This window comes from Protomyctophum bolini (assembly GCF_963924005.1).
Source record: "Protomyctophum bolini genome assembly, chromosome: 4".
NCBI lineage: Eukaryota > Metazoa > Chordata > Actinopteri > Myctophiformes > Myctophidae > Protomyctophum > Protomyctophum bolini.
In genome coordinates this window covers 16,782,688-16,804,046 of record NC_137865.1, presented here as the reverse complement: position 1 = coordinate 16,804,046, position 21,359 = coordinate 16,782,688, and the positions used below count along the sequence as shown (strand labels likewise).

The window sequence follows — 21,359 nt, the reverse complement described above, 5'->3', positions numbered from 1 at the left end:
CCGGCAACATCAGGACCCCCAGGAACGCACCCAGGGGGCCCGGGCCGGTTCCGGCGAGCGGCCCCGCGTCCAAAACGGTTGAGAAGTGACTGAGTTACCGTGGCGCAGCTTTCCATGCTCACGTACACATACATACAGACACACATAGCTGCGTAATGGAGCGGAGGCACGGCTCAAAAATACATTTATACTACAGTACAGTATATTATATAATATACTGTACTTCTTGAGGAAAACAACAATGCACTACACAAGCTTTCGCTATTCTGAAATAAAACAACGCCCAAATTTACCAAAGTACAAATATTTAAGTTAATGTGGTTAACATAACAATTTAATAAAAATGAAGCAGCATGGTCTACTTCTTGGAAACATTTGTTTTCTTCTCGATGGTTTAGAACATATGCTTTGAGCGTGCAAAAAGTAATCTTAAGAAAGTCAGAGCCAATGACGAAAGAGATTAATTAACCAAACAAGCTTAGACAAAATAAGACAAAGTATGGTGTGTGCACAGTTTAGTAGTAGTTGTACGGCGTGCATGTTTTTAGGCCAGGTTTGTTTGAACTTGTGGACAACAGCCATGACAAATCCGCAATTTATTTAATCATAAAAATGTTAGAACCACATGAATCCAGCAAAAATAGACAATATAATGTGACTATGTGAGCATGTAGATCGGCTATTGTTGGTGGTGATGTTTTTTAGTAGAGGGAAAAAGGAGGCAGTTCCTTGGAGTGTCTGCACCACTCAAAAATCACACCTGTGTGAAGTGAGGGGCGCTCTTATCTTGTACATCATCATGACGTAAAATAGACACTATGCTCAGACACTATGACGTAAAATTGTCCATTCATTGTCAATGAGAATGTAATGTTTGTGTAAGATGAAAATCTACACTAATAGGCGCTGAATATAGGAGGGGCTGCAAGCGCCACTCAAAAACAAGCTTTTATAGCTTAGAGAGAAGATTCCTCAATTAAATGAAATAAATCACTGAGTAACCAAAACCATTTGTAGAACATTAGTGTTTACTGTACTTTTAAATCATGAGGGAAATTTCAGAAGGGGCTGCAGTGCATATAAGCTTTCAAGTAAATAAAACGTTATATTTTTTTAGGACCACTATAGTAGGAAAGCGGTATTGCACTAAGGTCATACAGCATTACATCCTCAATATTTTATCATAGCTCTACAGTAGAACCTTTGGAGCTTGCACAGGAACCAGAGTAGGACGTAAAAGTTAAGGATGGCAGTTTAAGCTGAGATGCACCATGAAAAAGAGTTAAGAGCTTGCAGGCATCTCTCTGTGGGCACATTGTATGTGCATAGGGAATAGAATTCCCCAAAAAGTAGGTACAAGTCTTTCATTCATGCTGCATAAGAGATGAGCAGAATGTACATTGACAAGGCAGCTGGTGGAGTGCCGTACATGTAAAAGGGTTGCTTCAATGAGAGAGCAGGGCTTTTGTTTCCTGAGGCAGCTGCATCAAATAATCAAATGGAAGGCATGAGAGAAAATTACAGGAACCTTTGTGTCTGTGTGTACTGTGCACTGCGCGCGCACACACACGTATTGTACCTGTATATCGTTCCCGTCAGGTGGAAACCACATAAAAAAATTACATTTTGGAGTTAGGTGGAGCAGAGAGCTCTCGGGAAGAAACCACCTAACTCCAAAATGTTCATTTTTACAGGAAATTAAAAATATTTATTTTTCAGAAAATGAAGAAAAGCTTATATTTTGAAAACAAAGCAATAGGCCTCAAAGTTGGTGTTATGACTTTATATATTGTCTTGTCAGTTAGTCTTGTCAGTTACTTCCATGGGAGAGGTGGTGGAGTTGGTTGCTTTAGCAGGCAGTTTGAGGGTCCATTGGATTTAAGAGGTTTTGTCCAAAGCACTTTTACTACTTTTCATTGGTTTAATATTTTTAATATTAAACACAGAGGTAAAGGGTGTTCAATAAAATAAATAATCTAATCCTCCCGACAACAACGATATAGATAGTAGCCTATGTCTAAAACTGTTACGTTTCACAATTTGAATTGAAGAAATCACACTCATGTCACACTCATGTGAAGTGAGGGGTGCTCTTATCATCATGCATCATCACATTCTGGCCAATTACAAACGGCATCTTCACTTTTTATCCTTAATATGTACTTTGCTCAGCCAATCAAATCATCGCTATGGGTTGCGCAGCCAGTCAAATCATCGCTAAAATTCACACGCACACACAAAGCTGCCGGGCATAGGAGGGGCTCAAAAATACGACCACAAGCTCAAAAGCTTGTAGATGTGATATTTTTGCTACAGTACTAAAGTGTGACACACACAAAAGCTACAATTTGGCGATAGGAGGTTTCTGCCCGACAGTAACGATTATGCACAAACATGTCTGTGAGTGACTGTGCATGCATGGCAGTCTTATAGTACCCGATATACCTGCTAATGCATAATACACAAGTTGCTAAAATAGCCATAGTTATTAAAACAATGACTAATAGATGAGTCACATTTCCACACACAGTACATAAATAAATCCATAATGTTAATATAAACATTTCACCCAACTTTTCACATTCAAGTAAATAGTCTGCATTTCTATAGCACCCTTTATCCAAAGCAATAAGTACATTCACACAGTGACGGGGGGCTGCCATGCAAGGAACCACCCTCACCAGTTAGGGGTTCAGTGTCTTGCTCAAGGACAGTTTTGACACGAAGCGACAAAGAGTTTGTGACAGTGATCGAACCGGCTCCTCATCCTGAAAGTCTAAAAGCTTATTCCACTTGTGTCCCTGTTCCGAAGCAAAGATTTTCTGAAAATAGCAGATCTACAAGCTGGATCAGCAATGTTTCTAGTGAAGACATTTGACAGGGTTTAAATTGATTGAGACTGAGAGGATTCTTAAGAGCAGTTCTTAAGAGCATCCTGACGACATCCTCATGCAAAGAGCATGTAGACCTTAGAGGAAGTTATTATGCTACAGCAGTTTCCCTCACCTCATGTAAACCTAAAGTGAGTTCAACCTCTGCGGGTCAGAGCCAAGGATAGTCCGAGTATGGCGAGTAATGACGTGTGAGGCCAATATGACGGCTCGTCACCCAACACTTCTAATAATCACGTCTGGAACGACCCAGCGAGAGAGAGAACTCCTCACTTTTCTAAAGGTTTCCTAACAGGCCATATAATTATAAACCACCTGCCAAAACACCATTAGCATTTGGATCCAGAACAGTCCAGGTTGTTTTAAGATCCTCACACTTATCCGAGGTGCTTTTGGCAGTGACATGTTGTGCTATCCGGGAACCTTGCCCTACGTGACCTCTAGGTGTGCGCACTGTGTGGGCTAGGAGGTCTTTCTGGATTCACCATGATTGATGCATCTGCCCTACTGATACCCATTACTGGGTTTAGTCATGATGGCTTTGGCCCCAGTAAGATAGATAACCCTCTTAAAAACAGACTGCCTTATCCCTCTTCAAACCCATAACCATTTTCAATGTTGAGTGTTCTACTTTTGGCTTTGGCACAGTGGCACAGTCTCTATTCCTCTCTTTGGATTCAGATCAGAATCAGAATCAGAAGACTTTATTTGCCATTACATGTTAACATGTTAGGAATTTGCTTTGGTGGGCAGCAGAGTGCAGTTTCAACATCCCAACATTCAAGTGTTCATTACTTATCTCACGTTTATTTGTGTATTGTACTATCACAAACATGAGTGCGTGTGAGCTCCCTTAAAACACATTAATGCAATAATGGATCAGCTTATATCCTTTCTAGGGTTTGTTTGATAACACACCATGCACATGCATGCACTTTGTGATTATGCTGCTTAGCAGGCCAAGCTATCGCTAACCACTATTGTTGGACCAGGAGATACCGAGTGCGCTTAAACCTTACCTTTCATGTAGCATCTAGCTGGCCCAGTCGTCTTTTGGTAATGGCGTCGTCATTCAGTAGTGCTGTCCTCATCTCCCGGACGCCCGCTGCTCACAGTTTACGTAGTTCAGGGGCCTGTTTCACGAAACTTGGATGAACTAATCCAGGATTTAAGCCAAAACCAGGCTTGTTAAATCCTGTTCTGTACAGCCTGGTTCATTCCATTCCACTAAAGCCAAGCGAGGCTTAGAATGGGTGGATTTATCAAGCCAGGATCATAAAGCCTGGCTGAATGCAGAGCCTGGCTTTTCCTCTCTAGACCCAGGCCCTTTCTGAAACCAGTCCCTCGATTTGAAGTGCTCTCGGGAGGTTCCCTCGTCAGGAAGTGCCCCTCCAGCTGAATCAAGTTCCCTTGATTAGGGTGCTGGGTATAAAAAACAGTTTGGAAATTAACACTCGCCCTCCTTGTGCAGAAACAGGAAACAGACACCATTCATTGCCATGGTTACCATCATGCAATTGTGTTACCTGTTATTTTGGTTGTACAGTTATATTGCATTGCATCGTGTATGTTTTTCATTAATATGGAAAAAGGAAATACAGCGTGACTGTCAAAAATGACATGTCCATGGTGTTTATAAATCATTGTGTAACTTAAAAGTTGTTTTGTTTGTGTGGTTTCATTTATAGTTTTTTCACGTGGGGTAAATAAAGAGCCCTTGTGAACATCAGTTGGAGCGTTGTCTATTCTGCATCAGATGAAGATTGTTTAGGAGGAGGTTATTTATCTGTTTGTTTATTTGTGTTGGTAGGCTACTTACAATTGTAGGTTGCGGTTTCCATGCGGACACAGAGCAGGGCTGCACAAGGCAATCTAGGAGTCTAGATCGGCACAGACTCGCTCTTTATAAGCCACTTCCACTCAAGGCTGCTTGGTTTCGGACGACAATTAATATGGCGCAGGCTCGTGTGAACGTGCATATCGAGGGCAAGTGACTGTAGGGCGAGTGGTGAGGAGCTGGTTTCAGAAAGGGGGATTCAGTGGAACACAGATTTACAGATCCTTCTTCTTCGTGGGGTATTAAGGCAGTTGGCATCCTTAATAGTTGCATTACTGCCCCCTTCTGTATATCTCAGTATCTTTCTTTACTAATCAATTTTTTCAACCAAGGTTCATGTTTTAGGTTGTTATTAGAGAAAGTAAAAGATGAGTGTAATTCTTTTTTCATTTGCTGCTTTCTTTCGTTTTAGGGATTTTAGCTGTTTTTGACAGGGGGGCGGGGGCAATCGAGCATGGGGCTAAATATGTATTATTTTACAAAATATTTTGATGATTTATTTTTTTATTATTTACTATAGTCCTAATAGACCCCAGGAAATTACATCTGGCCACAGAAGATCACAGGATCTACTGAATCACACTGCCTATGGCAGGCAGGAAGGTGACAGTCCAATTAATGCATGAGCACATATAGGCCCAAGGGTTAGCCTTGCTTGCCCTCTTTCTTCATGGTCCAATGTCACGTGACCTTAGCTGTCTTTTGGCCGTGCATGCAGACAACAGTTTTAAACTTCAGATTTCTATTTCAAGGGAGACAACAGCGTTCGGGAGAAATAAATATAATAATTATAATTATACAGCAATTCCTTAGTCTTATAAACTAAAATGAACTTGTAGACCTGCTATTTTTGTACAATAGCTCAAATCTGAGCTTGTAGATCTGATATTTTCACTATAAACACAGAGCTTGGCAAATGGCGACAATTTGTATTGTTTAACATGCATTTAATACTTTTATTTGAATTGTTAAATTGTGTTATCAGACATGCAGTGAGACATAAACTATGAAACACAGGCCTATCTGACTACATTCACTACATTCTCCAAACGGAAATGCATGTCCAGTCCAGTCTGACCAGAACCTGAGGGATAAAAACCTATCCCCACCGGCCATAAAACAATAATGACCAGAGACGATGTAAAAGTAGAGGTATGCAATATGCATGGAGCCTCGATCCCCGAATCACCACCAGCAAAACAAACCCTGGGAGACAATGTAGATGATCAAACTGCTATGGCCAGGCTTAAACTCCATTATTCCACTCTCATTTTTTTTTGCCTTTCGTTTCTGACATTCCTGGCAGGCTGTTTGTCCATGGATATAGAAGCTATTATCTCAGTTACTGTAGATGATGACCTAGAACCTAGCCAAGAAAAATGAACTGAACCCAGACTACGGTATCGAATCCAAACAAACAATGCCGGACATAATATTATACTGTCATGGCACTCCATATCAAAGTTCCCCATACTGTGCAAGTCTAGTTGCTCTATGTGAGTCATAGTGCCACTGCTTCATGAAGATTAATTTGAAAGCCGGTGTACTGATAACTTGGCACATGAGACCTCAATTATAGGGCTGAAAAATGAATTGAAAAATAATCAAAATGACTACAATTTCCAAATAGCGGCTGGCTGTAATTAATTGGCTAAGAGAGAGAAGGGGGGATCCACAATGGACTTATAATGGACTTCTATTTTAGGTAATATTTAGTATAATTGATGAATTATAATATTAATTTCATCCTCACTAAAGGACCTTTTTTGCATACTTATCTCACTGTCCAGAAGTCATAGCCTTATCTTATTTTCTGTGAACTATTAGTGCTGACAATGTTCTGTTCTCCTGAACTTCCAAGAAGTCATTGGTTTACATTTGATGTAAAATAGAAATGCATCATGACATACAATACGTATACAAAGGATACATATCAGTAGTAGTGAATGGGCTAAACATTGCAAAAACAGTACACAGAATTGAAGCTAAAAATGCTGCCCCGTGCTCACGGTTATGGTTAGGGTGAGGGTTTGGGGTTAGGTTTAGGTGTGCTGCCCCGTGCTCACGGTTATGGTTAGGGTGAGGGTTTGGGGTTAGGTTTAGGTGTGCTGCCCCGTGCTCGCGGTTATGGTTAGGGTGAGGGTTTGGGGTAGGTAGTCGATGGGACCAATGGAACGGATCTATGCCCCGTCAGACAAAAGGCATGCACTCAAAAATGCAATTACAAATTGACACGTAATCACAATATAGGACTTTTAGCCTATACGTGAACTCTATTCAACTTATAAGACAACTCTGCTCCAGACAAAGCTCCATTGTATTTCATTTCAAGTTGACACAGGGCACAAATTACAACATTTTTCTGTTTTACTTTTTCCCAATGTAAGTCTTTATGCCAATTAACACTCCTGACGCCTTTCTGTGTTGCCACGGCTATTGTTCCTAATTGGCTCGCCTGGTAGCCTGCACTGGAGGAACGTACACCACCCACTGACAGACACTGCCCCAGCCCGTAGGAGCCGCTAGCGAAATAACAACTCCCCCAAACGCTGGCAAATGTGTTCGTATAGATGCTCGGCCAAGCTGCATGCTTGGTGATGGAGTGGAACCCCTAGACTCTGCCGTGGTGGACAAGTAGCATACTTTGTGCCACCTTACCTCAACATTTTAAATTCTCACTGTTTCAACACCATGCCCGAGATAACAAGATTCATTTACCTTTGTTCAGGTAGCCATGCCCGAGATATTGAGATTTGATAAATTGGCGTTAATCGAGCGTTTAAAATCACACCTGTGTGAACTGAGTGGTGCAATTCCCCCCCCCCCCTCTCTCTCGCATTAGCAGGCAACATTGCAGCACTCTCTCTCTCTCTCTCTGTTTCTGGCAAACAGCGCCCCTACTGGTACTAATAGTCATACTGGTGCTCATTAACGTCACATAGGTGCATGGGTTAACGTCACATAGTTAGGCAGACACGGACATTGCTGTTCTTTTGAGTGGTTGCACCACTCAAAAAAACTGCCAAAATCCCTGCGTGCACGCATGCACGCCGTCTTAATTGACATTATGGCTCAAAATGAGATGAAATATGCATGATGGGCGCCTAATAAAACATTAATTCAACCTTCCGCCCCCTGGCGTTGAAAGAGGTTCCTCCTATAAACAAGGCTTCAACGTGTTTTAAAGTGTCAGTGCCTCAGTGCCTCCAGCACGTGTTTAGAGCTCAATAAAAATGTGCCTTGAACATATATGTCCTTAATTTCCATGCGTATACAAGCTATGCTGTTTAACTATCAACGGTCTGTTAGTTAATCCATTTTAAATGAAGCCGGCAGCATGGCAAAGTTAGTTAAGTAAGGTGAAATGAGCTGCGCTGGGGGAGCTTAATATCCTCAGAGATAGATCTGATATAGGCTAATATGAGATATGAGTCGACTCAGTGCTCTCGTGAGATTGAAAATAAATCAGCAATGTGACACTGCGCTGCCACATTATACTTGTTGAGGATCATCTCCATGCAACAACAAACTCCCTTTTCCCCCCAATGTGCCTGAAATGAAAAGCCAAAGATGGGGGGGGGTTGGGGGGGAGTGACAGCATGTAGGGATTCTAGGAGCAGCAAGCCTGCGGTGGATATGAGTTTGATTGCAGCACTTCTGGTGCTGGTCTGATTGTGTCGCTTTACAAACAACACGCAACACGACATTCAACTCAACAAAATCAGAAGGATTTAAATAAAAGGATGTGGAAGGTTGCTGATTTGCATATTGAGCTCATTATACAGTTCCGTATTTGCCAAACTCATCACCACACCACAAGCGCTTTTTTAAAGAACGGCTACATTTATTTCCTGTACAAACACACAGCAGAACTGCTGCTAATTAATATCTATTGTTACCTCATTTGTTTGGTGGCGGAAATGTTTCCCAGGCAACGTCAAGCCAATATAGCCCAAAGCGCGTGCCGCGGCTCCGCTGCTTTATTTGTCGTATTTGATCTGGAAAATATATTCCACTTGATTGATGAAAGTGAAATAGGAAAGAACCTTTGTTCATTACTCATTATTTGTCTTGAGCTGTATGTGCTCTGCGCAGCCGTGATACATATTGAATCCTAATACCTTCTTTATTATTTTGAGATGGTCTCACCAGTTCATGATTCAAAAGCTTGAGCCGCAGGTGTTCAGCCGAAAAGGATATGAGAAAAACAGGAATTGGAATCTAGATGTGGAAATATCCAAATAAGGGCCTTTCTCTGCCCCACCCTTCTCCCATTGTTTATATTGTGTTTAGTTTCCAAGATGACCGCAGCACCAGGAGGGGAGGACGTGAGTGGGTGCCTGGGTGGTGTCGACATATGCCCTTACTCGGCTGCATTCACAAATTCAAGACACCTGTCTTGCGCTTGTCTGTGTTTAATGGAAGCCCATATGGTTTGACCAAACATTTTGTTTGATGGGGGGGAGCGGGGGCAGAACACATCCATCAAAGCTGTGTCGGACACAAGTGTCTTGAATGCAGCCCAGTAAGAGCATATGTCGACTCCACCCGCTCACCTCCGCCCCACCCCCTCCTGGTGCCCCCCCCCCCTCTTGGGTCGTGACCCCCAGGTTGAGAACCCCTGAGTTAGACAAAAAAGGGTTGAGAGTGCAACCGGTCTTGTAACCCATTTTTGAGTGGTGCAACCACTCCTAGATGTGTGTCGCTGGGTCCCTGCATGCTGGCTGGCTGTGTCCGAGCACGAAAATAGCTATACGTAAATAGTTGGTTTTCCCCACCAAGTGTGTCACTGTTGCGCAGCCTAACTCACACACACACACACACACACACACACACACACAAAAGAGAGGACAAAAACAAGACCTGAGAACTATTAGTGGACAGCTGATTGTTCGTTGTGGTAGAGCGTGACCCTCAATCACCCATTGGAATGTAAATGCATGCCTTTCAGCCTTTGTATCCTACTCGTCTGGCAGGTATATCTCTTTGAAAACCTTTAGTGCTCCGATTGTGCATGGGGAGACGACAATTAACAGATCTTGCCTGCCCAAAATGTAATTCCTGGAAACGTCACTGACGTGGAAGGAACACCTTATTCCAACCAATTCCTCCCCTCCATCAGGTGCCCCGGCTGACTGGGGGTGGAGGCAGTATTGAGAGCAAGATTATTGCATGATTACTGCATGTCCCCTAGGGAGAACGTGCAAGCTCCACACAGAGGGGCCCTTTCGCCAACCCCACCTAGCCCCCCCGTGTCCCCGGCGCAAATCGAACCCGGGACCTTATAGTTGTGAGGTGCTACCAATTGCGCCACCGTGCCCCCTTGTGCACAATGCATTCTCAATGTCCTATGACAAATTGTTTGCAATACATCTTCCTGTAACCACTTTTAGCTTTAATGGTTAGACAGAGCCAGACAAATTAATCTGCATGAATAAGTATGTATTTCTAAAGCATTTTTACACTCTGTTTATCACATTTGTTTTAATTTTCAATGAGGTTATGAGTGATGTGAATCAATGTTTTTTTATTTGGCAAGTTTGTGTGTCAAGAGAATTAATGGCGGAGGTTTTTAAATTGTGCAGTGCTCAAGAATATGAATAAACACTGAACATCATAAAAATATTTATGTTAGTATGCATTTAAAAGATAAGCCTCTATATATACATACTGTATATGAATACATAAAAAGGACTTATAAAAGCAAGGTGACCTTTCATTGTAAAGGAACATTTTTGCAATGTGACAAAATATAACATAGCTCTCGTAAAAAAGTTAGAAGGGTAGCCGGGAGGAAAGTGTCAGTCTCGTTCAGTCAGGGAATAAATCATATCTCAATGGTGTCTTGTGACCTATGAATTGTACACCTGCTGTAACCCCAGATCAGCCTTGTACACCTGCTGTAACCCCAGGTCACCTGCTGTAACCCCAGGTCACCTGCTGTAACCCCAGGTCACCTGCTGTAACCCCAGGTCACCTGCTGTAACCCCAGGTCACCTGCTGTAACCCCAGGTCACCTGCTGTAACCCCAGGTCAGCTTGCTTTTGTCATATCCTCCAGCATCTGCCCTGAATTTTACTACACATCCATGAACCTTGTCCTGACTGGCATACGGTGCCAGCGTGCCGGAAATAGCCAATCACAACGCATCGCTGATGAAACGTGTTGAGAGCTTGTACATCTGCTATTTTCAGAGAGTGACAGATTATTCAATTATGATGCATAGCATAGCATATGAGGCCTCCCTTCCAACACCATTACAATTTACAATTTACAATTTAGGCATTTAGCAGACGCTCTTAATCCAGAGCGACTTACATTAAGCAAGAACAAAAGCATGGGAATACATCACATAAAGACATTTATCATGAAACATGCGTAGCTAAGAAAGTAACAGTGGAATATCTATAATGAAACTATACATATAAGCTATACATCTATACTACTATGCTACACATATGTACTATGACGTACTATGACGTGCTATGACTACTAGAATTGCTATCTAAGGGGGTGGGGTAAGTGCTATGGGCCATGATGGAGTCTGAAAAGGTGGGTTTTCAGACTGCGGCGGAAGATTGGGAGTGATGCTGCAGTTCTGACTGCAATGGGAAGTGCATTCCACAGTTTTGGAGCCAGAAGGGAGAAGAGTTTGGGACGTGTGGAGCGTTGTCCCGGCGTTTTTAGTGAGGGTACTTCCAGCTTCCCTGCGTTGGCTGATCTGAGTGAGCGGGAGGGTTTGTAGGGTTCGATCATACTTGCAAGATATGGGGGAGCCATACCTTTGGTTGCTTTGGTTGCTTTGAATCCATTAGACCACAGCTCTAAATCTGGGGCCCACAGATGGGATGGGAGCACTGAATGATTTTGATGCAGGCCCATCATTCTATATTTTGTCAATGTGTATTTTATTCTTTTGCTGCAATAGGCTACTGATATAGTATATCCTGCCTCTGTATATTGATAGTGATTTTGTGCACACATACAAAAAGGCCCCTGGCTCTCTGTCTTTCTCCGCTGCCAAAACACTCTTTTGCACATTCATTTCATCTGAGCCTGACTACTGCAATAGCATCCTTCGTGGCATCATCTCTAAAGTCACCAATGAACTACAATATGTTCAAAGTTGCTCGCTTGCTCATCAGCACCCGTTCAGATCAAACACGTCCATCAAGGCCTTCAGTGGCTTCCAGTCAAACAAAGAGTTGACTTCAAATTTAAACAACCTGACCTAATATGCCTCCTAACTTCCTACACCATCATGTGCACTCACATTTCCTGGTGTCTGGCGATGCCAACCTCCAAACCTGGGGTGATAGGGCCTTTTCAGTTGATGGTAAATGGTGCATTTATATAGCCTTTATCCAAGGCGCTTTACAGAGATTGTGCATTACATTCACCCATTCACATTCACACACCATTCATTTTTTAAGAGCCTGCTCAGGGACTACAGATGAAATTTAGCCTTGGCTAACTCTAGTTTATTTACTTTGAGGTGAAAGCTTTGTCCCTGTCAAATAAATAAATGCCGGAGGAAACCATGCAAGGCACCAACCTGCATATCAGGAGCAATTAGGGGTTCAGAGTCATGCTCAAGGACACTTCGACACTAACTCTGGGGGAGCCCAGGTTTGAACTGGAAACGTTGCGGTTTCTATCCGGTCACTCTACCCCTGTGCCACTGATGACCCCTCCCTGAGGAACGCACGCCCTAACCACATCAAGGAGCCTTCACCCTTCCTTCAAAACCAGCCTCAAAACACACCTCTTAAAAATAGCTTTTTTTTTTTTTTTTATATATAGAGCAACGGACTTAACTCATGCTTCCTTCATGCTTGAGTGTCCAAGTTGCTCCTTTACACCTGACAGGGGGGAGTTTCCCTGGTTGGACGTAGCGCGTGGAAGGAACACGTTATTCCAACCAGTTCCTTTCCCCTCCATCAGGCACCCCGGCTGGCCAGGGGGAGGCAGTTTAGAGACCAGGATTACTGCATGTTTTTGTGAGGGTACTTACCCTAGGGGACACGGGGAGAACATGCAAACTCCACACAGAAAGGCCCTTTCGCTAAATAAAAATAGCTTTTAAAGGTGGTTGCACACTGGACGTGTTTTTCTGAAAACTGATGGAGAAATGCAGCTAAAACTCCGAACTTAAGTGTGCAGGGACCTCCCCCCCCCCCCCCCCCCCCCCACACTATTTTTGCCTAATAGTAATAAAGTTATTTTATTTATTTATTTATTTTTCATGGAAAGCAGCTATATGTACATATAATAGCATTATATAAATCTGAGGTGTTATTATTATTATTATTGTCTAGACTCTATGCCCCACCTAGTTATGCAAACCCATTGTGTCTGTCTGTGTCCCTATACTATTGCATTGTGCGCTGCATTCGCATGATGAGTTTGAAGTTGATTGGAGCCATATATGGGCATTCCCATTTTTGTAGACAGTAACATTCAGTAACTGAAAGTTATTGCACTATATTATTTTACCAGCAGTTTAATATTATATTGCCGTCTGTCAGATTTGGGAGGGGGGGGGGGGGGGGGTAGCCTCTGATCCACTGAGCCATTTTTCCACTATCTGCTGCACCTGTCTGCCACGGTTCATGTCAGGATGATCAATACTGCAGCGACAGTGCCAGACATTAGCAGTTTTTGAGGGAGTCTGTTGCATCTCAGGATCTTGTTGTGACTTCTTGAATAAGTGTGAGGTGTATAGGCTCCAGGCCCTAAAATAGGTAGGAACTTGAAAATGGAAACCCACACAGTCCAGTGTGATTCTTTTTTAATAGTCTTTTTTATTATTATTATTATTTTTCAGTCAATGATGATTTCATCTAGGCTTTTTTTGTGTCATTTGCGATTTTGATTAAGGTGAACTGTGGGTGGGAGTGCAGCCATTGTGCAGTGATTGCCCTGCCTGACATGCTGGGATCCGTTGGTTAGAAAGTCCTTCATCCACAGACGAGGGTTCTAGACCTAATATCCAACAACAAGTTAGGAGAGAGCTGACGACACCCCCGCCTAGCACAGTACGACGCCAACGCTGAGACTTTGGTCTCCGCCGACGCCTCATCATATGGGCTCGGCGCTGTCCTCCTCCAAAAGAATGCAGCCCAGGAGTGGAGACCGATGGCGTAAGCTTCGTGAGCCCTCAGCGGTACTGAACAGTATACGCACAGATAGAGAAGGAGGCACTGGCCTCCACGTGGGCCTGCGAGAGGTTTGTCGAGTTCCTCATTGGAAAAAAACGTTCACATTGAAACGGACCACAAGCCTTTGGACCCCCTTCTTGGCTCAAAAAGCTTGGATGAACTGCCACCACGCATACAGCGTCTGAGAATGCGTCTGAAGAGATTCTCGTACACTATATCACATGTGGCAGGGAAGAACATTGCAACAGCAGATGTGCTGTCCAGGGCCCCCGTAAGCAGCATGACAGGGGGGCTGCAGGAGGCTGACATAAACCTCTATGCTGACTCCGTCATAGCGAGCCTGCCAGCTACGGAACGGAGTCTCAGGGAGATACAGGCCCACCAGGATAATGATGACACACTCCGCCAGCTGAAACACTACTGCATGGACGGCTGGCCGTGAGTTCCAGCCTTTCCTATACCATTCTCAGGAGTTAACTATATACAACAGGGTCTGCTGCTAAAGGGGGAGAGGATTGATCCCCAAAATGCTCAGAGCAGACATATTGAGCAAGCTGCACGAAGGACATCTTGGCATCACAAAATGCAGTGAAAGGGCTAGACAGTCTGTGTGGTGGCCAGGCCTCAGTAAGCAGCTGCAGCAGTAGGCGGAGACCTGTGACGTGTGCAGATCTCTGTCAGACGGAGGGCAAGAACATCAGAACACCAGTTCCAAACTCCCTGCAGTGGTTGCACACAGCCTCTCTAGCTGGACATTGCTGCTGGCTGTGACCCCCATGGTGTCACCGCACATTTACATTGTCTCTTATTGAAGGACTCCGTCTGTGCACTTTTCTTGAATGACTGAGGCTGTGAGAATTGTGGCTTGGTCTGCTTGTACCTAGCTCCACCTCGCTGTTCATCATGTCCCCTTTAAAATTAGATTTTAGCAGTTCCTGTTGCTTTGTCCAATGTCAAGTTAGGGTCCATTTGTAACATTTCAGACAGTTTCTTATCTTTACAACTGACCACCAGTCTGTCTCTCACCAGCTCATCATGCAGGGCTCCGTATCCACTATCCACAGTGTTCAGCCAGACAATGCAATGCTGTTATGAAGCAGTCCACAGTCTCGTCCACTTCTTGGTGCCTCTGATTAAACTGGGCCCTCTCAAAAATCACGTTTCTGCGTGTTACGAAATGGGCATCCAACTTATCTGTCACTGTAGTGTAGTCGGCAGCGTCCTCATTTGTCAGATGCAGTGAAAGAAGTATGTCCTCTGCTTCTTCTCCCATAGTATAGATCAAAGCATTAACCTGGTTCTCGTCTGCCTGCGTCTCCAATCCTGACGCAATCCGAAACCTTTTAAAACGTTTGATCCATTTCGTCCCATCAACAGACTTGAACGAGAACTTCTCCAGTGGGGGAACTTGAAAGTGATTCATGGCGCTGTTGTGACGTTAGCCGTCCGGCTAAAATACTACACGACAGCGTTACTTTTCGCAGAACAAAAACAGCAAACGGCGGGGTTCAAGTAGTTGCTATTACTGGCACAAAATACTGGCCACTTCTGACACCATGTCGAGTGGTTCAATATATAAACAATATATTAAGCATTCGTATACAGACGGAGAGCTGACACGTTGTTGCAGAAGGTCTCGTGTGCTTTATTCAACTGTCCCCCGGTGAATAAAGCACACCCATACAAACGTTCCTACCACAGTATAAGCCATTACTACAGTTAGAAATGATTAAGTACATTTACTTGAGCTTAGCTTGAGTGCATTTACTACTGCACTTTACTTTACTTGAGTATTTGAATTTTTGGATACTTGTGACTTTCACTCAACTACATTTCAAAGATAAATATTGTATGGCGATGCTGGCACTGGTCTGTAGTACATTTTTAATTTGGTCTCAGACATGCAGTAAGTGGATATCTCTGTTTCAAATGCACAGTGTGTTATATTCTAACCCTGTGTTTGTTTGTTTCAGTCCATATTCTGGGCAACGTTTCAACCCAACAAGAGCTCCTGTGACTTCCATTATAATATTTAAGTTAAAGTTAAAGATAAATATACAGTTTGCAGTATGTATAGCCTACAGGACAGTATGTGAAAGAAAAGTGGAGGTACTTCTGTGGCCTAAATGCACAAAATAAATTAGCCGTGATTAGCTCTGGACAAACAGACACACAGACCGACAGTCTTGGCTAGCCTCTGCAGAGCCACAGCCTAAATTAAACAATGTCCATGCTGACATGTGCACCCATGCACACAGGATTAAACACTTACAAAAATAGAAATCACACCCATGTGTACATCATCATTTGCTCAGACACATGACATAAATTCTCCGTTCATTGTCAATGGGAATTTTGTGTAGGACGAAAATAGATGATTTGCTCGTCTACATAATTATGATGTAAATTCTCCATTCATTGTCAATGACATTTAATGTTTGTGTCTACACTATAGTTGAATTTAGGAGGGGCTAGCGCCTCTCAAAAAATAAATCGGTGTGGGAACATGTTGGGTCATACAGTATAGGCCTATGCCATCCAATGGGATTCCATCATCACATCATAACGACAACATTCTACATCAGCATCGACCCTAATATCATTAACATTTGTGACAAAAATAATAATACAGTACCCTTATCTCATCTGCCTGAACGGGATTTGCCCTGAATAACAAACATTCTGAAGATATGTTATTCATTAATACGGTATGAATGAGGGTATGAATGAATATATGAATATATGAATCATACCCTATCCAACATCCATAAGGCAGAATTTCGACCCGGTCGGACCCCCTGACAGCATTTTGACATTACTGATGGATTGGAGACGATCCTCATCTGACATTTGCAGAGCGTCGCATGGTTGCCTTTGCATCACTTCTGGCTATAGACATGCCAGGAATGCCAGACAGTCTTGCTCAAATGGAAGGCTCCCCACCCACACTCAGTCAGTGACATGTAGCATGGCATTCCATTGACACGGAAAATAACACTTGAAAATACCTATCTTTAGTTTTATTTCTTACATTGTTCTAGACATGGTTTGGGGTATATTTTGTAATTGCCCAACCCTGTAGGCTAAACCTTTGTTGGGAACAAAAACTCCTGATGAAAAATACTTTGAAAATTAAGAGAGCAGTTGTACTTTGCCAATGTTCTACAACAAATTGAGCTGTATCTTTTGCAGCACAAAAAATATAGCCCAGGCAAAAGGATTCCATGTGAAAATGCCAGAGGGAATAAATTATGAAAGATCCTCGTTAAGTACGAGAGGAAGGGAAGTCGGAAGTGAGATATAATTTAAACAAGCAAGTAGTCGACAAAAAAAGAAACACGAAGAGAAAAACACATAATTTATAGTCGAGTGACATGGTCGTGCAACAGAATATACATTTGCCTTAAGCATGGAAAGGGGGAGGGAGAGAAAGAAAGGGGGAATTTCAGGGGCTGCATGGGAATCCCTCATTGCGCTGCATGATGTCGTCTGAGACAGCTTTCACTAGAAGAAACAGCAGAGGAGAAGAAAAATATAAAATGCCACTCTAACAAGCCTCTGGAGACCTCAGCTGCTTGGCTTTCTGAAGTGGGGACAGCTCGCCTGATGTGAAATGCTTTTAAAGACCTCAACAAAAAACAGGCTGGTGAGCTACATGCATAATGGCCCACATTATTCTGTCCATACACTCCATAGTAGATACTTTTTGAGTGGTGCAACCACTCCAAGGAACAGCAATGTCCGTGTTAAACTGTTAACCTATTAACCTATGTGTGTGTGTGTGTGTGTGTGTGTGTGTGTGTGTGTGTGTGTGTGTGTGTGTGACTATGAGTAGCAGTAGGGGCAAAAGTGGCGCTGTTGTGCCAGAAACAGAGAGAGAGATAGTGCTGCACTGTTGCCTGCTAATGAGAGAAAGAGAGAGAGAGAGGGGGGGGGGGGCAGGGGGAGAGGCCTTGCTTATCAAGGTTTACTATTAAAGCAAACATGCTTACAGTAATGGTCTGAGCAAACGCTTTCCTGAATAGGATCAGGTCATTTGACGTGTGCAGATATTTATACTGTACTTGGCCTCTAGGGAGTGTGCATACAAACTTTTATGCAGATCAGTGCAGTTATAGCTAAAGATGCGACTGGGCCTCTTATAGTGCCACCATGAGGCTGATTTGAAAAATGTCAAGTGGCATTTCTTCCTTATAGCCTAGTAGTCTACTGGCCAGCCCATAGAGCGCCATTGTGAACCCGGACATGTTGAGTACACCAAGGTTTTATGTTGAGTATGGGTCCCCAGCATGTAGAAACTGCCGGATGCTAACTTGCATAAGTTGAGCAATTTTCAGAATTGGCATAATATGTGACCATAACATTAACAACCTATAGAAGGCAAGATATTTAAAAAATCACCATGCTTTATGTAGCATGTGATGTGTCAAACTAGTGGGGTTTTGATGATGCTGAATCCATTCCAAGCATTAGTTTTGCACAAAAAAAACACTCATTGGGCTAAAAATGGCCATTGCCGTCATCACAAATGTGATGATGTTAGCACATTTGGGCAACTGCAGGCTATGGCCGTTTTTAGCCCAAATAGTGAAGGAGTAATATCCAATAACGTGTTTTACATAATTCAGCCTCTTGTTTGGCGCTATAAAAGGTAGATGTGGGGTGGCACAGTCGGTAGTGCTCTCACCTCACAGCTAGAAGGTCCTGCAGGGTTCGATTCCCGCTGGGGACGCTGGGGGCGTGCTCTCTCCTCCGCATCATCAGTCCATACCCGAGGCAGGGTTGGCGAAAGGGCCTTTCTGTGTGGAGTTTGCATGGAGTATGTTATGTTGGCTGAGTCATGGTGACGTAATCACTCAGCTCCATATATGGGCACAAAAGCGGGACAGACAGACAGACAGACACACAGACACACAGACAGACATGATCTGCTAGGTCTCATAGTAAGTGCTCACTGCATTCGCAATCACTGCGTTTGCAATAATTGACACTGGGTGAAAAAATGGGTTGCAAAATCGTGGGATAAAAATATTTAGTAAAAATAATAAAAGGGAGATGTGAAAAATGCAGGGCAAAGGCTTTTCCTTGGCCTCTAGGGATTTTACACAGATCGTGCAGTAATAGGTAAAAACACGAATCGGCCTGTTATAGCGCCACCATGAGGCATTTCTTCCTGGGCCTATAGTGGGAATGTGCGTGCATAATTTCATGGAAATCCCAAGCTGTATTATTGATTTGAGGAATTTTGTTCAAAACGGATGAATCCTGCAAACTTTGGAAGGCAATCTTTTCCAATCAGGATGGAATATGGAAAATTGGACAGATTTACATTGATCACTATTCACTACTATACAAATAGTGTGATGTTTATGAGTAAAATCACGGTGACGCTAGCAGGCCGTTCTGGAATATTTTGCTGTATATAGACGAACGGACACACACACAGCGTGCAAAACCAAAAGAATCACACCTGTGTAAAGTAAGTGGTGCAACTCCGTGTGGGGGTTCCCGGGGGGGGGGGGGGGGGTTCCAGACCCACACAAACGCACCCAGGATGCTGGCCCGGTTCCGGTGAGCCGCCCTGCGTCCGAAACGGTTGAGAAATGACAGTCACCATATGTGCTGGTCCCTCTACTGCAGGGGTAGGCAACCTTTGGCACTGGTGCCAACCTTGGCACAAAGGACGGTGATCACTGGCACACTGGCATTAAAAAAATCTAATAAATGAATTCACTCATATTTGTATGTAAATTACGTCCTGCACATCATTCTACATTCATTAAAACTCTGAACTCTGACTGGGGAGGGAGATAGAAGGGCTATGCTCTGAGTCTAATGATCATTATAACAATGTGAAAGAATATTTAACAAGGTAAAAGGTTATATTCGTGGACAATCAAAAACAAAAATGTTGGAATTGTGCATGGTGTGGTGTCATTAAAGTGACACACTGACTATCTAGAAACTAAAAACATGGCACTTTGTTTCAAAAAGGTTGCAGACACCTGCTCTACTGTATTGTCTGTCACTGTACTGTACTGGCATACCCGAAATCATCATATACAGTTAATATGTGCGTGTGTGTTTGTTTGCACGCAGGTGGTGAAAAACAACCATGCTGTTTTCATGCTCATACCCAGCCAGACAGCCAGGCAGGCAGGCAGGCAGGCACCCACCCACCCACCCCCAAAGCTATTCACATTCACACTTACACTTACGTACAGTAGGAGCCGAGGTGCCCATTTAAACCAGTTTCCTACTGGTTGCTCCTAGGCCACTGGGGCAGCTAGCCATGATGCTAGCCTTCTTAATTTCTAGAAGGCATACTTTCCCGTCACAAGCCTGCATCTCCAAACATCTGAGATGTCTTATTTGAACTGTTTTTTACAAACCTTCCCATAAACCATATAGCAATGCTGTCAACACCAACTTCCCAAGAAATGAATTGCACAAATGTAGATATCTATATACATTACATCACATAACCGATAGTGGTAGAAGACAAACCTATTATTTACTATCAACTATCAACCCTTGGCACTACGTGTGACAAAGAGCAGAAACTAGCAATGACCTTTGGCATCCATTCATCACATTTAGCAACTGTGCAAAGACAGCAATGACAGACTTTGTGATTTCTTGCGGTAACCTTGCAGTGACTGCCACCGCGGAAGATGTATTTCCACCATGAACCCCTGCGATGCATCATTTACTATAAAATTCATTTGCAGCCCCAACTGTTCGAAATGCACAGGCCGTCTCTGTGTGATTTATCCCCTCAGGACGTTTTCCCCACAATCCCGCATCAGGCATGCTTTTATGCACATTTGATTTTCAGTCTTCCAGGGACGGTTTCATGATGACATGCTGGTGATCAGCAAACCGCTGGGAGGGTGGGGGCACTTTCAAGATGATCCCAAATGTATAAATTGTCTTTGTTTCTGGTTACCTTATTGTCAGGAGACACCAAGCAACAGCCATGTGAGAGGAGCCGCTGGCAGACAGAGGATGTCCTCGTCCAGATAAAAGCAGAGAAGCTCTCCCCCGCCTGCCCTCCTCCCTCCCTCCTTCCCTCCCTTGGAGGACGAGAAGATGACTGTCACCAACCGGCAGTCCTTCAACGCCCTGATAGTCATCTTCGTCCTGCTGTCCACTGCAGGTCTGTACGCTACTGTGTCTCTTTATCCCTCATTTGTCTGTTCTGAGAACCATATTCCCATCGTACAACATGTGGACATTTACAGAGGTATTATTCAATGTCTATTTTGAGGGCGTCTTCATGCAAATCTCTAAACTTGCCAGTGTCGTGCGCTCCCTATTCTGCCATACAGGGAACAGCCAGTCCCAATTTACTGCAGCCTACTGTAAAGTGTAACAACATGCCTACCCTTGCTTTTCATTCTTTCAGCTCTAGGGTTGTAAATGTAACCTTTTACTGTATCCTAAAATTCGAGAGGTGTTAATGTAATT

General features: G+C 43.4%; 1 protein-coding gene across 2 annotated transcripts in view; it reads left to right on the top strand.

The window, feature by feature from the left end:
• The window catches only part of shisal1b (shisa like 1b), a gene marked incomplete at its 3' end in the record, with an annotated part of 54,130 nt that overhangs the window by 11,424 nt on the left and 21,347 nt on the right, over positions 1 to 21,359 (top strand). For both annotated transcript variants that reach the window (XM_080761504.1, XM_080761503.1), the window contains exon 2: positions 20,850 to 21,048. In XM_080761504.1, the coding sequence (XP_080617630.1) occupies positions 20,982 to 21,048 (67 nt within the window). In that variant the 5' untranslated portion in view covers positions 20,850 to 20,981. The remainder of the gene's footprint in view (positions 1 to 20,849; positions 21,049 to 21,359) is intronic.